Raw genomic sequence first — 15,163 nt, forward strand, 5'->3', positions numbered from 1 at the left:
TTAAAAAAAAATCCTGCTGCCCTGTTGATTGGAATGGAAACATGGAATCAGGCTTTATGTTTGTTGACATTTTTATAAAAATGAATACACGGGTCCAAACTGCAGTAATTTCTTTCTTAAATGTCAGTTTTCAGAATACCATTTTATAGCCTTTACCAGTGACTATTTTTTTTAATTCTTTTTAACAGCTAAAATACTTCTACTAATGTTACAAAAGCGCTTCATAGACTTTAAGGCAAAATGAAGGCAACAGGTTCGTCAAGCCTGTCCACCTGCCTCCAAAGGAGTAAGAGTAAGTATTTCTTCCCAGGCTTTGCCCACGATAATTTAATATATGATAAAATACAACAGTAGATGTCAGTACCCTGGAAACTTTTCAGGAGATCCTTCATCTGATCCTTATATTGTTCCAATTGTTTGCGTAAATCATACAGTCCTTCAAGTCGTGTTAAAGGCAATGAATCACAACCACCAACTGAGAGAAAGTGATTAATTTCCTGCAAAGCAACATTTTGTATTAAGCATATACAGCATACAAATAAAAGCTTCAAGTAAAAAAGTGGCTCTCAGTAGTACAAAACGTGGATATGAATAGATGCAAAATAAATGGAGACCTACAAACACCTTGGTGTCTGAAACTGGCAAGAGAAAGAATCCCCACCTAACTTTAAAACTTTTTCAAGATTTATTTTTTCTCTAGCCATATCTACAGCTAGAGAATTTCCTTTTGAAAGTTTGCATTACAGAAACCACTCTGCCATGAGATATATTTTAAAATGTAATTACCTCTAAAAGAGAATATGGTCCTTTACTGTATTTTATTTTCTGTTGAGTTGCTCGCAAATCTTTAAAAGCAGGATATTCAGGAAAAGGATCTAAGCATTTGATTGCTTGGTAGAGATTTTCATTATCCTTGTTATCTATCACCAGATACTTCAACACGCCTAGGACCTGAACATAAAAAGTAAATGAAAACCAAAAAATACAAACATTTTTGAGCCTTGTTTGTGTGGCAAGGTTTTGGTAGCTGGGCGCTACAGAGATGGCTTCTGTGAGTCGCTGCTAGAAGCTTCCCCCATGTCCAATAGAGCCAATGCCAGCTGGTTCCACCACTGACCAAGGCTGAGCACACCAGTGATGGTAGTAGTGCCTCTGGGGTAACATAGGTAAGAAGGGGAAAAAGTTACTGTGCAGTACCAATTGCAGCCAGAGGGAGAAGCGGGAGTACATGAGAGAAACAACTCTGCAGACACCAAGGTCAGTGAAGAAGGAGAGGAGGTGCTCCAGGCACTGGAGCAGAGATATATTCTCATGCAGCCCATCGAAAGTCAGGCTGTGTCCCTGCAGCCCATGGAGGTCCATGGTCGAGCAGATATCCACCTGCAGCCTGGGGTGGGCCCCACACTGCAGCAGGTGAACATGAGTATAGATACAGCTTTAACGACAGTGAATATGAACTGAAAAGCTAATAGCTAAGGAACAAGCAGCAACTCAAAACTACCTGTTCCTGAATCTCAGGCTGTTCCACGGCAAGAGGTATTAGGGTTCCTACAACAACATGAAGGTGGCTGTCCAGGGCATCACTGCAACATGTAACTGCTGTGTGGCAAACGTGATGAAGAAGATCACAACAGAGTGAAAAGCTGCGCATGGATATGTCTCTGACAGTTACAGGTCTGTCACAAGAAATAAAAAGTGAAATTAAGGAAATGCAAATTGTCATTGTCTCAAGTATTAAACTATTATACAACAGGAAAATATAGGGGTAAAGGGGAAATATAAATAAACTTTATAGGAGGAACTGATTCTAAACTTTAAAATATATCAAATCTATCAGCTCTAGGGATTTAGCTCTCATGTCTTGCCTGGAGTGGCCTGACATTGGACATGGTCCTACTGCAGCTTCCTAATACTCAAAGAGGAGAATGGCTATTTCTTCCCTCATCTTGCTGGCTACACTATTACCAGCACAGTTCAGTACACAGTCAACGTATGGTAATGAAAGGCATGCTGCAGATTCATCCAGCTTGTCCTCCAAGACTCCTGAGTCCACTTCTGCAAAGCTACTTTCTAGCCAGTCAGCTCTCAAGCCTTGACTCGCACATGGGAGTATTCCATCCCAAGTGACAGACTTCAGTGTTCATTGCAATAAATATCATAATAATGGGATTTACCATAAATGCCATCTCTTTTCAATATTCCAGGGTATGAAATGCTTCCAACAAGCAAAGGAATCAACTTACACGCAAACCAAATGACATTTAGATGAATAACTGTCTTGGAAATCCAAAGCTAAACCTCAAGGAAGAGAGTATCTCTAGTCCTTACGAAAGGTAACAATCTCCATCTAAATCTTAAACTTGAGGAAGTACCAATTTTCTCGATCTGAACACACGCATGTACCAATTTTTGCTCATTTTGTTAGCTACTTTTTGGTGAGAATGTAAACGTCAATACTCTTTATTAATTCAATAAGCACATTTTGACATTTACTTTGCACTTAAGTCCGCGATCTGAGTATTTCTCCTGTATCCTTCTAAGTCCCAAAGATGCCTTCTGTCATCAAAATCAGTCAGGAAGAACAAGATGAAATTAATGTATTTACCTGCTATTAATGTGGTGAATCAGGGTGTAAATTACATCTCGGAGGACAAAAGCCCATGCTCCTCCTAAACCATCTTTTATCTCTTTAAGTAGAAGACTAACAAACAAGTGATAAATTATAAGAGCTCTGTGCTTCTTGTAAATGTTGGTTGTATCTGACGCATGCTTACAAAGGGCTAGAAGGATTTTCTGGAATGAATCCTAAAAGTAAATGTGTGTAAAAAAAAAAAAAAAATTGTAATACCAATACAGATGTCCTTTATAAAAAAAAAAACAAACACTTTCAGCAATAGCTATATATAGATTTTTTTAAAAGACATGGGCAAAAAGGCTTTATTATTTTTACTCCTTTAAACAAACAGAAGACCTTGACTGAAAGTCATTCTCCAAGCAGGACTGTAAGCCACATACCTCCTAATTTTCTTTTTCCTGTGTCATTCCTCCCTTCCCTTCCCGCTCCCCTCTCTCCCCTGCCCCAAGAAAGGTTATGCAAAAAACAGTTATGGTAGTTTTCACTAACAGGAAAAACATCAAATGAAAAACATTAAAAACCTGAATAGTGCTTCAACCTATATTCTTTCAAACTTAATGTTCAGTTATTATTTCATAGAATATACCAATACAGATCGCAACTATAAAAAGTAACTATCTTCCAGTAGTAGACAGGTTGTATTAAATTTTAAAGAATTTATTCCACAAGCTGGCAATATTAACTTTTACATTCAAGACATTTAGACAAACATGGTAGAGAAAAGGTTTTTTTTCTTATTGTGAGACTGCTTATGGATAGACAAAGTAAGTTGCATATGCAGTAAAACAGTGTACTTTGAACAGATCTTTTGCATCTGAACTATGTCTGGTACACACAGATTTCCCCACCCTTTAAAGTAATTTTCTCTATTTATACAATATTTGTTATTTTTTATATTTATATAACACATATAATAGTTCAAGCATGTGATTTGCACAAGGTTACTGTGTCTCTGAGCTTAGGACTTCTTCCATCTCAGAAGACAAACAAAGGAACAGAAAGGTTTCTAAGGTTGTATTTTTTATCTCCTATATACATGCCAAAAATGTCCAGTTAAACCAAAATGTACCCATAAAAGAAATGTTACATTCTACAGAAAAACAAAATCATCATTACATACTTACAGGGCTTTTAGAAAGAACTGCTACAAGATTTTTCAATTTGCTTTTATGACAGTTATTAATATAGTCCAAGGTTGCCTTAATCACATAAGATGGAAAATGAGGAGGATTAGGAGCAGGATCCAGTTCCCTAAATGAATAAAAGAGACTATTTTTTTTTTTTTCCTTCCCAAAATCAAACCCCATGTAAGTAAGTCTCACTGAATAAACTCATAACTCCTAGGAAATCTTTTCTGCTTTCAGTAACTAAGTAACCAAAATCCTACAGCAGAGTGAACTACATCTTATTTTTTGCTGTTTCCTTCTATGCCAGCTTTATAAATTGCACTTTCTTAACATTATTTTACTGTTTTTTGAAAGATCCTATTTCTAAAAACCCACACATTCATCTCATCTAAGCTACCTAGTAGGAAATTATAATTGCAAGTCATGGAAAAAGGCTTCTGCGCTTTGCAATTATGGGAACAATTTGCTTGAGAAAAAAGTAATCATGAATCTTCCCATTAAAAATAAAGTAGTTGACTCTGCTGGGACCTCAAAAAGAAATGCATCATGACAGTACCAAACCAGCAAGATCTAAGCTTCATTACTCTCATCCTTACCATTCACTTCTTGGAAAGAAAAACTTCAATTGCAAGCAGACACCACAGTTAATAAACTCACTGAAATTTCTTTTATAAAGTTCTGAAATCTTCAACCATTTAATTTTTAGCAGAATTTCATAGAAAAGCTTTGTTTTTTTCAACTTTACATTTCTACAATAATAGTATCTTCTTCAATAACTTCAGAAAGTGTGATATTTTTCCACCTCGTTTGTATCTAAACAAAAAAATCTGTAAAATTATGTCCAGACGCAATTATGCGAATAGTGGTATTTTCGTAACAACAAAGCCCAAAAAGCTCAGAAAAATGAAGATATTTATGGCATTAGAATATTTCTATCATTTATTTGACATTGCTTAAGCAATCTCCTTACCAATGGCAAGAGTCGACACTACAAGAACTACTAAGAAACGTTTCACTTCACTTCTCAGTGACTTCTAAACATTTAAAGGCCTTTAAAAGAATCATATAAATTTAGACATTAAAAGCTAACCAATTTTACATTCGAATTTGAACTAATTTAAATTGGCATTGCCGTAAGTCCAGCTCACTAACATACAATGGCATTCCCTGGCCCACCTATTCATTCTTTATAAAATCACAGAATGGTTTGGGTTGGAAGGGACCTTAAAGTTCATTTAGTTCCAACCCCCCTGCCATGGCCAGGGACACCTTCGACTAGACCAGGTTGGTCAAAACCCTGTCCAACCTGGCCTTGAACACTTCCAATAATGTGGCAGCTATAAATTCTCTGGGCAGCCTGTTCCAGTGCCTCACCATCCCCTCAGTAAAGAATTTCTTCCCAATATCTAACCTAGCTGTAGTATTATAGAGGTTCTCCTTACTGATACTGGGGAGTAACGCTGTGAGAAAGCATGCCTATGATACATCATTACTAATGACAATAAAATACATGAATTCTCAACTTCAAGGCCACCTCTTCTTATACATGAAGGGCACATTTTAATGCACTATATTATACAAACACACTCAGTGTTTAGAAAATACACAAACACATACCTTATGTATTTACTTAGCTGAGCTCCTCCTTCTGGAGCATCAGGTGGTTCATGTAAGGTCATCAACAGTTCAACCACAATCTCTGGCAAGTTATTATGTGACAAATTGTCAATTTGCTAGAAGAGGAAAAATAGTGGTTTAATGAGAAAAAAAAAATTTCAGCTAAAATAATTTAACATGTCTTTTCTGAGAAAACCCTTATTTTCCTGTATGGATTTTCTATTCGTTCAATCATCCATGCCATACAATTCAATAAAAAATTAAGCCTGGTAAAGTCTTATCTATCGCAGTTGCAGGTAGAACAATTTACTTTCCTACAGTATCTAGAAGAAAAACCATTTTACTACCTGACAGTTCTGAATATAGTCTGCCTCTAGAGAAGATGACTCCTCATAAAGCATTAATAAAATATTTTATGAGGAAAACATGACTTTCTTAAACACATATATGACCAGTAAACTCAGGGTTGTAAATGAATGGTAAAAAAGTTATTACATTCTGAAAAAAATTATACTTCAAGTCAACTGTCTGCCTGAAGGTTTCTATTGAAGAGCTACTTGAAAACCCTGGGATAAAAATGTGGCTAGCTTGGTTGTATTAAAATAATAATTTTGAACTTGAGCTATTTGTACTTTCACAGAATATAAAGAAGTTTCTTTCAAATCTGTTAAATGCCAGAGCACTCAATTTACAGATTTAAAATGGATACCTGTTTTCCTAAGCAGTTTTCATCCTTAAGCATGTCATAGACTTTAGAAGCTGCATCTCTTTGCTCTGCTACTTCACTGTTTCCATGGCTTTGATAGGCAAAATACGGGAGGATATTCACAAGTATCTTCGGAAAACAGTCTCCTAGCACTTGCCTCCAGTCTTTTTCAATCTTGTTGGCAAGTGATTTCACTTCTTCAAATTGACTTCTAATCACCAGGTGTGGAACCAAAACTTTGTAACAAGACCTACACATAGTAAATACATTTCCTGAGTGTCCTTGTAGTACATTTTCAGAAGTCTCAAGTGCCATACAGCAAACACCATCCTCTACTGCATAACTGTGTGATTATAGTCTAGCTACTACTATACAAAAAAAATTAAATCTTGCCAGTACAAATATAATACAAGATACTTGGAATACATTTTAGAAGGTCTCAATATGTCACATTCCAACAAAAACCTCATGTATTAATACATTTAGAAACTTGAAACCTCTGTCATAATTGTAAATAAATCTAAATAAAATGCTTTCATGTAACAAATTTACCTGTAGAATTCCTCGAGGCTAGTGTGGTTCAGAAGAACATAAGGAAAAGAAGACAGGCTATATCCACTGTCATTTATTTTCAGCCACTCCATCACCAAATAGTCTAAATGTGAAGTCATGAAGTCTTCTATACTTTTATAGCCGAAAATATCGGATACTTTTTCCAAAACCTGTGTATGAAACAGGATTGCAGAAACAGCATGCAGAGTACACAGTACTATGGCAAACTGGCAGTACTACACCTCCATGCCCTCCCCAGCCTTTTAATGACTGTTTTTATAACTCAGCTCCTCTTTAGAATAAGCAATTTATCATTTGTATTGCTGTATCTCAAAATAGTTCAATTAAGAAACTACAACTACCCAGTAAGAGGTGGTACACAAAGAAAGGACAGACAGTACACATTTTGAGGGTAGAGACTGTGTGTAAAAACAACAGGCAACAAATAGAAAGAAAGCATAAAAAGGACAAGTGCACTAAAAAATGACTGGCATGAAAGGCTGATGTATAAACAGCAATTACTTCAGCACACCCTTGTGAACTTCAAAATTAAAGTACACAAGATACATACTATCTTCCAATACATTGCATTTATTTTACATGTTTTAACACTGGAAAGCTCATTTTACTTCCACTGGATAGAAAGATTTATTTTTTTTTTTAAATGAGATCTGCAATCTTCAATGTATAAAAATCTGTACTTCAGATACAGATTTTGACATGGAAAATTTACAGTTAAAATTGCTTTTATGATGTCATTATTTCTACAGAAGTCATTAAATATAATGACAAATATATTCAGATATTTAAGTCCTACACTAGTCACACTTTTACAAAACTTAACTTTCAGTACTGACAAAAGCGTATTTTACCATTCCAATTTTAAACTAACCTAAATTTAGAACCTAAGTATAAAAGGAAGTTTATACTTGCCTTTTTCACAAGGTGAGGTTCTAATCCATTCTCTTTCATAGACTGGCAAATAGCAAACAAAGCTTGCTTTTCACAGACTGGACTGCAGCACAGAACCATGGTTATAAGCATCAGCAAAGTAGCTTTTCCATTACACTGTTTGTCCAAAAGATCTTCAGGACTTGCATCACCTCTGATCTTCAATAAGAAATAATGCACTCATACAAATATTCTGTTAAAGCAATCTTCTAATTAATAAATACAATCATAGAATAGTTAGAGTTGGAAAGGACCTTAAGATCATCTAGTTCCAACCACACTGCCATGGGCTGGAACACCTCAAACTAAACCATGTCACCCAAGGTTCTATCCAACCTGGCCTTGAACACCACATTCACAACCTCCCTGAGCAACCCACTCCAGTGCCTCACCACCCTTACAGTAAAGAACTTCTTCCTTATATCCAGTCTAAACTTCCCCTATTGAAGTTTTAACCCATTACCCCTCGTCCTATCACTACAGTCCCTAATGAAGAGTCCCTCCCCAGCATCTTATAGCCCCCCTTCAGATACTGGAAGGCTGCTATGAGGTCTCCACGCAGCCTTCTCTTCTCCAGGCTGAACAGCCCCAACTTTCTCAGCCCATCTTCATACGGGAGGTGCTCCAGTCCCCTGATCATCCTCGTGGCCCTCCTCTGGACTTGTTCCAACAGTTCCATGTCCTTTTTATGTTGAGGACACCAGAACTGCACACAGTACTCCAGGTGAGGTCTCACAAGAGCAGAGTAGAGGGGCAGGATCACCTCCTTCGACCTGCTGGTCACGCTCCTTTTGATGCAGTCCAGGATATGGTTGGCTTTCTGGGCTGCGAGCGCACACTGAAGCCGGCTCATGTTCATTTCCCCACTGACCAACACCCCCAAGTCCTTCTCCACAGGGCTGCTCTGAATCTCTTCTCTGCCCAACCTGTAGCTGTGCCTGGGATTGCCCCGACCCAGGTGCAGGACCTTGCACTTGGCATGGTTAAACTTCATGAGGTTGGCATCAGCCCACCTCACAAGCATGTCAAGGTCCCCCTGGATGGCATTCCTTCCCTCCAGCGTATCAACCGAACCACACAGCTTCATCACAGTGTCATCGGCAAACTTGCTGAGGGCACACTCAATCCCACTGTCCATGTCACCGACAAAGATGTTGAATAAGACCGGTCCCAACACCATAAAATAATTTAAAATTAGGGGCATTGGCATAAATACTGCTGAAAATGTTGCACACTTGTAAGAGAAATGATGGAGAGACTCATAAAAGAAGCCTCTTTTCTGCTCCTGATGCATATAGGAAAGAACTATGTTGTAATTCAAATGGAGACCTTCCCTTATTAAAGCAAGGTGCTGACAAACTGATAAACACTGAAAAGTAACAAGAAACTGCAATGAAAGGGCAGAAGCTAATAAATAGCAAGCTAAGGTGACAGAACAGGGAGCCAAGGCAACAGACAGACAAGACAGCAAAGAACTGGAGGCGATGGTACAGAGATACGAAATGAGATGACAGAGAGATAAGGCCTCAGCAGCAAGCCCAAGCTACAAGACAGCAGACAAAGGGAACAGAGACAAAACACAGCAGAGAGACATATGATAGTGTGACAGAAAAAAAAACAGAAAATGTAGGTGATGTAGATGACTTAGCAAGGTACCAAGGAAGGATGAAAAGTTAAGACACTAATAGAAAAATTAACAGTTAAAGAAATTTCACAGTAACATACTCCATGGCACTTCTAGCGACTGCAGTGAAGTAAAACCATTCTTTCATCTTAAATTTCTTCTGACTAGTTTAGATTTTTAAGCAAATTATGGTTTTGTGAAAACCACTGCTTTTAATACCACTGGAAACATGATCTTACTGGAGCTTATAAATCTGTTTTTATATTATGTGAACACATAATTGAATTTACATTGCCTCTTATTCACTCTATGTCCTCTAGAATATTGAGGCTCCATTTTAATTTGACTCTCAACTGCTACAGTACACAAACCTGCAACAATAAATCGTATGATACAAAAGAGCAGTCTGGAACATACAGTAAAAAAGTTCAGAAAGTTGTAATATGTGCTAAATAGTGAGTGACTGGATGCGTAAGGAATTTCCTCACTACCACCTTTTTTCAGCAGCACCTCAGGATATCATAAGCCCAGAAGAAATTATGCTCTTGGAAAATAAAACATGATCTTTTTGAAATGACCATCTTATTCATAAAAAGAAAACCAGGTAAAACTAATGACTAGATGTTGGTACCAGATTTTTCATTCCTTCCTGAACTCTGAGATACGCATTCTCAAAAGCTTTTTGCTGGAGCTTCAAGGGAAGAGGTTTTGACATTCCAGAAGAATCTCTCTGCTTCACATCTTGAAACAAACTTTAAGAAAAGAATAATAATTATTAGCATAACATTCAGACCACAGAATTACTGCATATTGTGCACATCAAAAAAGCAGCTTCCAATTTTCTGAATATCACCATTTTCTTCTTAACTTTCTTGTACAGCAGTCTTTCCTTCCTCTGCCTCAAACATTATCAATAACACTATCTGTTAGGCCAAAATGGTAGAGAATAGCCTGAAAATACAGTTCTATAAATAACTATGAAAGTTTCACAACCTCTGCCAAGTGCAGGAAGCCAAACTTCAGATGTCCATTGTAATGCAACATCTCATGTCATGAATTACTTTGGGAATACGAAAAATGTGTCTGAAAGAATTATTATTATTTTTTTGTAGATAGAGGCCCAACCCACTTTGCTCTTTGTAAAAAAAATGGCAACATCACAGTGGATTGGACAAAATGTTACTCTAGCCATTTATTTCTACATGACTATTAGCAGATACCTAAGAAAGATCACCATATGCTTGCCTTGTATGCAAAATAATTTCTTGAATATAACATTCGTCCACAGATGCTCTAACCAGACCATATTATGATTTTCTCTTTCATGAATTTGTTGCTTTTTGAATCCCTCAAAACATTCAGACAGTTGAAGAAGGTAGGATAACACTCAGGATAACTGAATGCTGTATGAAGAAGTAAACCATATTTTCTTAGCAAGAAATTTTCAAGAGAACATGTTAGCTTCACTTGATGTCCCCTAGTCTTTAAACTGGAAAAGACTCCCAATCTTCACTTTGTTCCACTCCTGATTTTGTAGTTCTATTATACCTCCTGCATTTCAACTCTTTTTGTGCTAAAGAGCTCTAGTTTATGCAACCAATAGCTATGCATAAAGTTTTTCATAATTTTGAACATCCCTCCTTTACTCCTATTCCAGTTCAATTATATCCTTTTTTATGCATGAACAACTATATATATATATACAAAACCTAACATCCTTTGAAAAGCTTTCTATGCTACACAATGCACATAATCTATTTCTAGAGGATTAACTATTTCCTGTTCAAGTTTTGCATAATAAACCTAGTGCAAAATTTGCTCATACATAGCTTTATATATATACTGTTTATCTCTCTCTACATATACGATTAAAGCCCCAGAAGTACTGAAAAGAGCAGCTGTAGAGTAGCAGAAGTAACACTCAGTTAAGTGAAATTAAGCATTATTATCATCAGAAAAAAAGAGCTACATTATCACCTGGTAATTGACTTTGCAGCAAGAATGCGAACTTGATGGTGGCTATCTGCGAGAAAATGGGGAAAAGCATCGCTCACAGATAGATCTTCATTTATCACATTAAGGATCGCCCATTTGCAGTAAGGATCAGCCTGAAGAATATTAACATTGTGGTTTAAAATATACAGAAGATCTACAATAGAATATATACTAATGTATACAAAAGATCTTCAGATACTGTTTTCAGGTACACCTTGAGTATATACTTGACATGCTAATGAATGCCAGAAAATCTGGGATTACCTCAAGCAGGGCTTTCATGCACTTTAAAAGGGCCACTCTTACTGGGGCTGTGCATTTCCCTCCTTGAGATAAATGCCTAAAATAAAGAAGATTTGAATAAATGAAAATATTTAAATAAACTAAAAACAGTTCTAAGAATAAGTCTGACAAGTTTCTGCTGCTCACAGTTCAGTCTTTTGTGCTTAATAGGCAGTCTTTGTCAATATACAACAGTGCAGAATTTACTGTTCTAATACTATCTTAAGGACAACATGATTCCTTGCTACAAATACAACACAGAAAATCTAGAAAGTTAAATGCTGGATAAAAATATCATAGGATACCAAAAGCAAGACAAACAATAGTACTATAGTCTTCACACTGATAGCAAAAGTTAAAATTTTTATGCCCAACAGACTTCTGCATTAAACAGACAAAACATACCAAAAGGCTCCAACAACTGTCAAAAATTGTCCTCGCGCATGTCTTGTCTTTTCAGCATCTGTGTTGGACTGGGCCAACTGTACTACTATAGGAAGCAAATTATTCAGAATTACTTCACAAACTTCTTGATCTCGGCGGTACAAAGAACACAGGGAACTGTGACAGAAAGAAACAAAAAGCATCCTGAAACACTGAACAGCTCCCAAATCCTCTGGCTGTTCAACTAAAATAGCTCTAACACATGCTGAATAGTTTCTCCCTTACGAAAGAGACTGAAGAAGCATATGAACATCATCTTCAGGCAAGAGGTGCTCTTCAATAGGGAGCTCCTTCAAAAGGACCAAGTACTGGGGAACAAAAAAGAAAAAAGAACCAAAATGGAAAATAAGTAGACAAAACTCTAGCACATTTTCAGTAACTCTTACATGAAATCATGCAGTAAGGATACCTATTGTATAACAGATCTTACATGTTAGACTCTGACCATCTTTTCATGCAAATACTGTCACACAGTAATATGGCGCATGAAATTTTTTGGTTTGGTAGTCAAAAATATTTCCTTTGTAACCTAAAACACAGAGCCTATTGTACCACTATTTCTAACTATTTAAAAATTAATTAATGATAAAGACAGGATGTTTACACTTATCAACTCTTTATTTTCTGGCCTACAACACACTTCCAAACACTAAAAGTAGCTGGTTTAATGTCTTCTCAGGGGACATATAACAAGACAAAGACAAGAATACATAATTGACAAGAATATGCAAGTTTAAAACCAGTACAAATACAGAGATGGGTCTGCTGTAAGAAAAAACTCACGCTCACCACATGCAGGTGCAGTGGCTTAGCACCGTCAAAGACACTGCCATCAGTAAGCATTAACAGCTTCCTCCGTATATCAGAGACTCCAAAACTCACTGTTTGAATTTGGACTGTAGTTACACAAATACATAAGAATCTCAGGATTTCAAGGAGAAGTAAATCCTGCTTTGTCAACTGTTCTTCAGCTAATGGACTCAAAGCACCTGAAAATAAGATTTTCATGTAAGAAATGCTTCTCCAAGGACCATAAAAAACCAACAACAACCTGATCACATTTCAGGTCTTTACAAAACTAATTTATATTTCCAGAATAGATAGAATACTAGCAACCTTTATATTTATTTGTTATTAAGAAGTTACTGTATCAGTAACAGCTTCTTGAGTGTGTTTCCCACTTTTTCAAATGCTTTCTCTAAAATGGAGGCTTTTAATTTTTTTACATATGGCTGATTTCTCCATCAAGGTTACAGTCTGCCGAGTTCACTATCTACAACTGTGCTCTTTTGTGCTGTTAACTATAACTCAGGATGTATTTTAAACTACAGATTCAAAGCTTTCCCAAAATTGAAACTATTATAACGAATGCTACGCTAATACCCTCATTGAAATGTCAATTATAGCCTAAACAAAGTAGTTTCAAATGCAATTTTTCTGTCACATGTAGAACTCTTGTAACTTTCTGCAATTGCAAACTTTATATATTAGAATTATTTATTAGATGGTTCGAGAAGATACATCATGAGATAATTCAAAATGATAGGGAAAACAGACTAGCTGCTGTTTGTGGCATTAATAAACACCCTGATTTCCTTCTCATTCAATAATAATTGGAAGACATAGTCCTGATTATAAACTAAGATACATACCATTTTAAGAAAGAACTTAAAAAAAAAAGAACATCAGAACTTGTAGCTCCTAACAGGATTCATGCTCTTGTACCTCTGCAGGTCCAGAGATACAAGAAAGCCAATCCTGTCAATAACTACTTATCAGGAAAAGGAGAAAGTTAAATAGGAATACTTTTGAGAAAATTAAGCTCAGTCTAATGACAGAGAGAAGTATCCTACAGACACACCTTTCAGTCTCCTCTTTGCCAACAATTCTGCTTGACATTGAACAAGTCTGCCAGCTTCTCTGCTTGCATTCTACTATTTATAAAATAAAAAATAAACTCCCTTCTAAACGAGCTAGAACAATTCATGAATATCTTTAAAACACTAATGACGTACAAAAGAATTATTGTTTAGAAAGTACTTGGTTCAATCAATACCTGCTTCAACTATTAATAAAGCAACACAGTTTTGTATCTCGCTGTCTTTTAAGCAAACAAAGAGCAATCTGTAAAAATTAGCTTTTGTAAATAGTTTTGGACACAAAGAAGACTTACCTGTTACATTTTGCATCTCACTAGATTCACTTGTATCACTGATGCCAGTCACAGCAGGATCATCAAACAGATCATCAGATACCTGGTTATCTCCTTCCATTATACTCTCCTCAGGATCATTACTGACTAGATCCACTTCTCCCAGTATGCTTGGTTTTCCAGTAAATGTCATCTGACAAAAATACCACATACTTTTAAAGTTGGTGTAAGACAAGGAAATACACTACTGTTTCCCAGTGACCTAGAATGGCTGAATTCAATATGGGCTACACTGAATTGATGAATTTCAGCCTTTGGAAGAAATCAATCTTCTACACATGTGAATTCTTTGATTTGAACTATTCTCTTTAGGATAGAAGCTTCCTAAGCCAGGTACTAGTCTCTGTGTTTTAGATGGTGCCAAGGATATTGTCAGTATCTGAAAAACAATTCTCCCTATGAGACTCTCAAACTTCTCACTACATAATTACAGAGAAATTACAAGAATGCATATGACATTTTCGAGGGCAAATTAAGTACTGCTTTCCCTACCAGATGACAAGCTAACAGAAGGTAAGACTCTCAGCTTCTCCTCATCTGAAAAAAAAGGATTTTGCCTACTCAAATCTGATTACAGGACAATATGCCAAAACAAGACATTTTAAGAGTTGTGCTAAACACAATGATGTGCAACCGTATTACTTTTTTCAGTGAGAAAGGAGTCATTTACAGTTAGATTCAATATCTACAAAATAAACACCTTCAAAGTGTTCTAAGGCACATAAGTTCATGAAAATACAAACGAAACAGAAGCTTTTAGAAGTTTAGAAGTGCATTAAAGTGTTATATGTTATAGAAATTCTTCCCGTGGCATAAAACTTCTACTTCAATACAGTATTAAATAAAATTCCAAAAATAACATACAGTGGTTTCAAACGTCAGTTGGCATGCTAACCTTCATCAAACTTTATCCATCTGCTCTCATTTTTCCCCTATGCCTGTGTTCAAATGCTAAATAGAAAAGTTTCCAGTTAGAAATCCTCTATAAAACTCAATGTATTTTGGTTCAGTTTTTCAG

At 36.3% G+C, this 15,163-nt stretch overlaps 1 protein-coding gene across 1 annotated transcript in view; it reads right to left on the reverse strand.

Annotated features, from left to right (window-relative positions):
* ATM (ATM serine/threonine kinase) overlaps positions 1–15,163 on the reverse strand; it is a 60,968-nt gene that overhangs the window by 31,072 nt on the left and 14,733 nt on the right. Inside the window, exons 17-32 of the mRNA XM_061457764.1 lie at positions 14,107–14,278; positions 12,723–12,922; positions 12,159–12,241; positions 11,895–12,050; positions 11,472–11,547; positions 11,190–11,320; positions 9,844–9,964; positions 7,571–7,747; positions 6,638–6,807; positions 6,089–6,335; positions 5,380–5,495; positions 3,760–3,886; positions 2,606–2,805; positions 1,502–1,676; positions 787–951; positions 365–497 (exon numbers count right to left, since the gene is read on the reverse strand). Coding sequence (XP_061313748.1) covers positions 365–497; positions 787–951; positions 1,502–1,676; positions 2,606–2,805; positions 3,760–3,886; positions 5,380–5,495; positions 6,089–6,335; positions 6,638–6,807; positions 7,571–7,747; positions 9,844–9,964; positions 11,190–11,320; positions 11,472–11,547; positions 11,895–12,050; positions 12,159–12,241; positions 12,723–12,922; positions 14,107–14,278 — 2,449 coding nt within the window. The remainder of the gene's footprint in view (positions 1–364; positions 498–786; positions 952–1,501; positions 1,677–2,605; positions 2,806–3,759; positions 3,887–5,379; positions 5,496–6,088; positions 6,336–6,637; positions 6,808–7,570; positions 7,748–9,843; positions 9,965–11,189; positions 11,321–11,471; positions 11,548–11,894; positions 12,051–12,158; positions 12,242–12,722; positions 12,923–14,106; positions 14,279–15,163) is intronic.

The sequence above is a fragment of the Pezoporus flaviventris genome, unplaced genomic scaffold, assembly GCF_033815535.1.
Source record: "Pezoporus flaviventris isolate CSIRO_AGI_PZ_B2104156 unplaced genomic scaffold, CSIRO_AGI_Pfla_v1 ptg000025l, whole genome shotgun sequence".
NCBI lineage: Eukaryota > Metazoa > Chordata > Aves > Psittaciformes > Psittacidae > Pezoporus > Pezoporus flaviventris.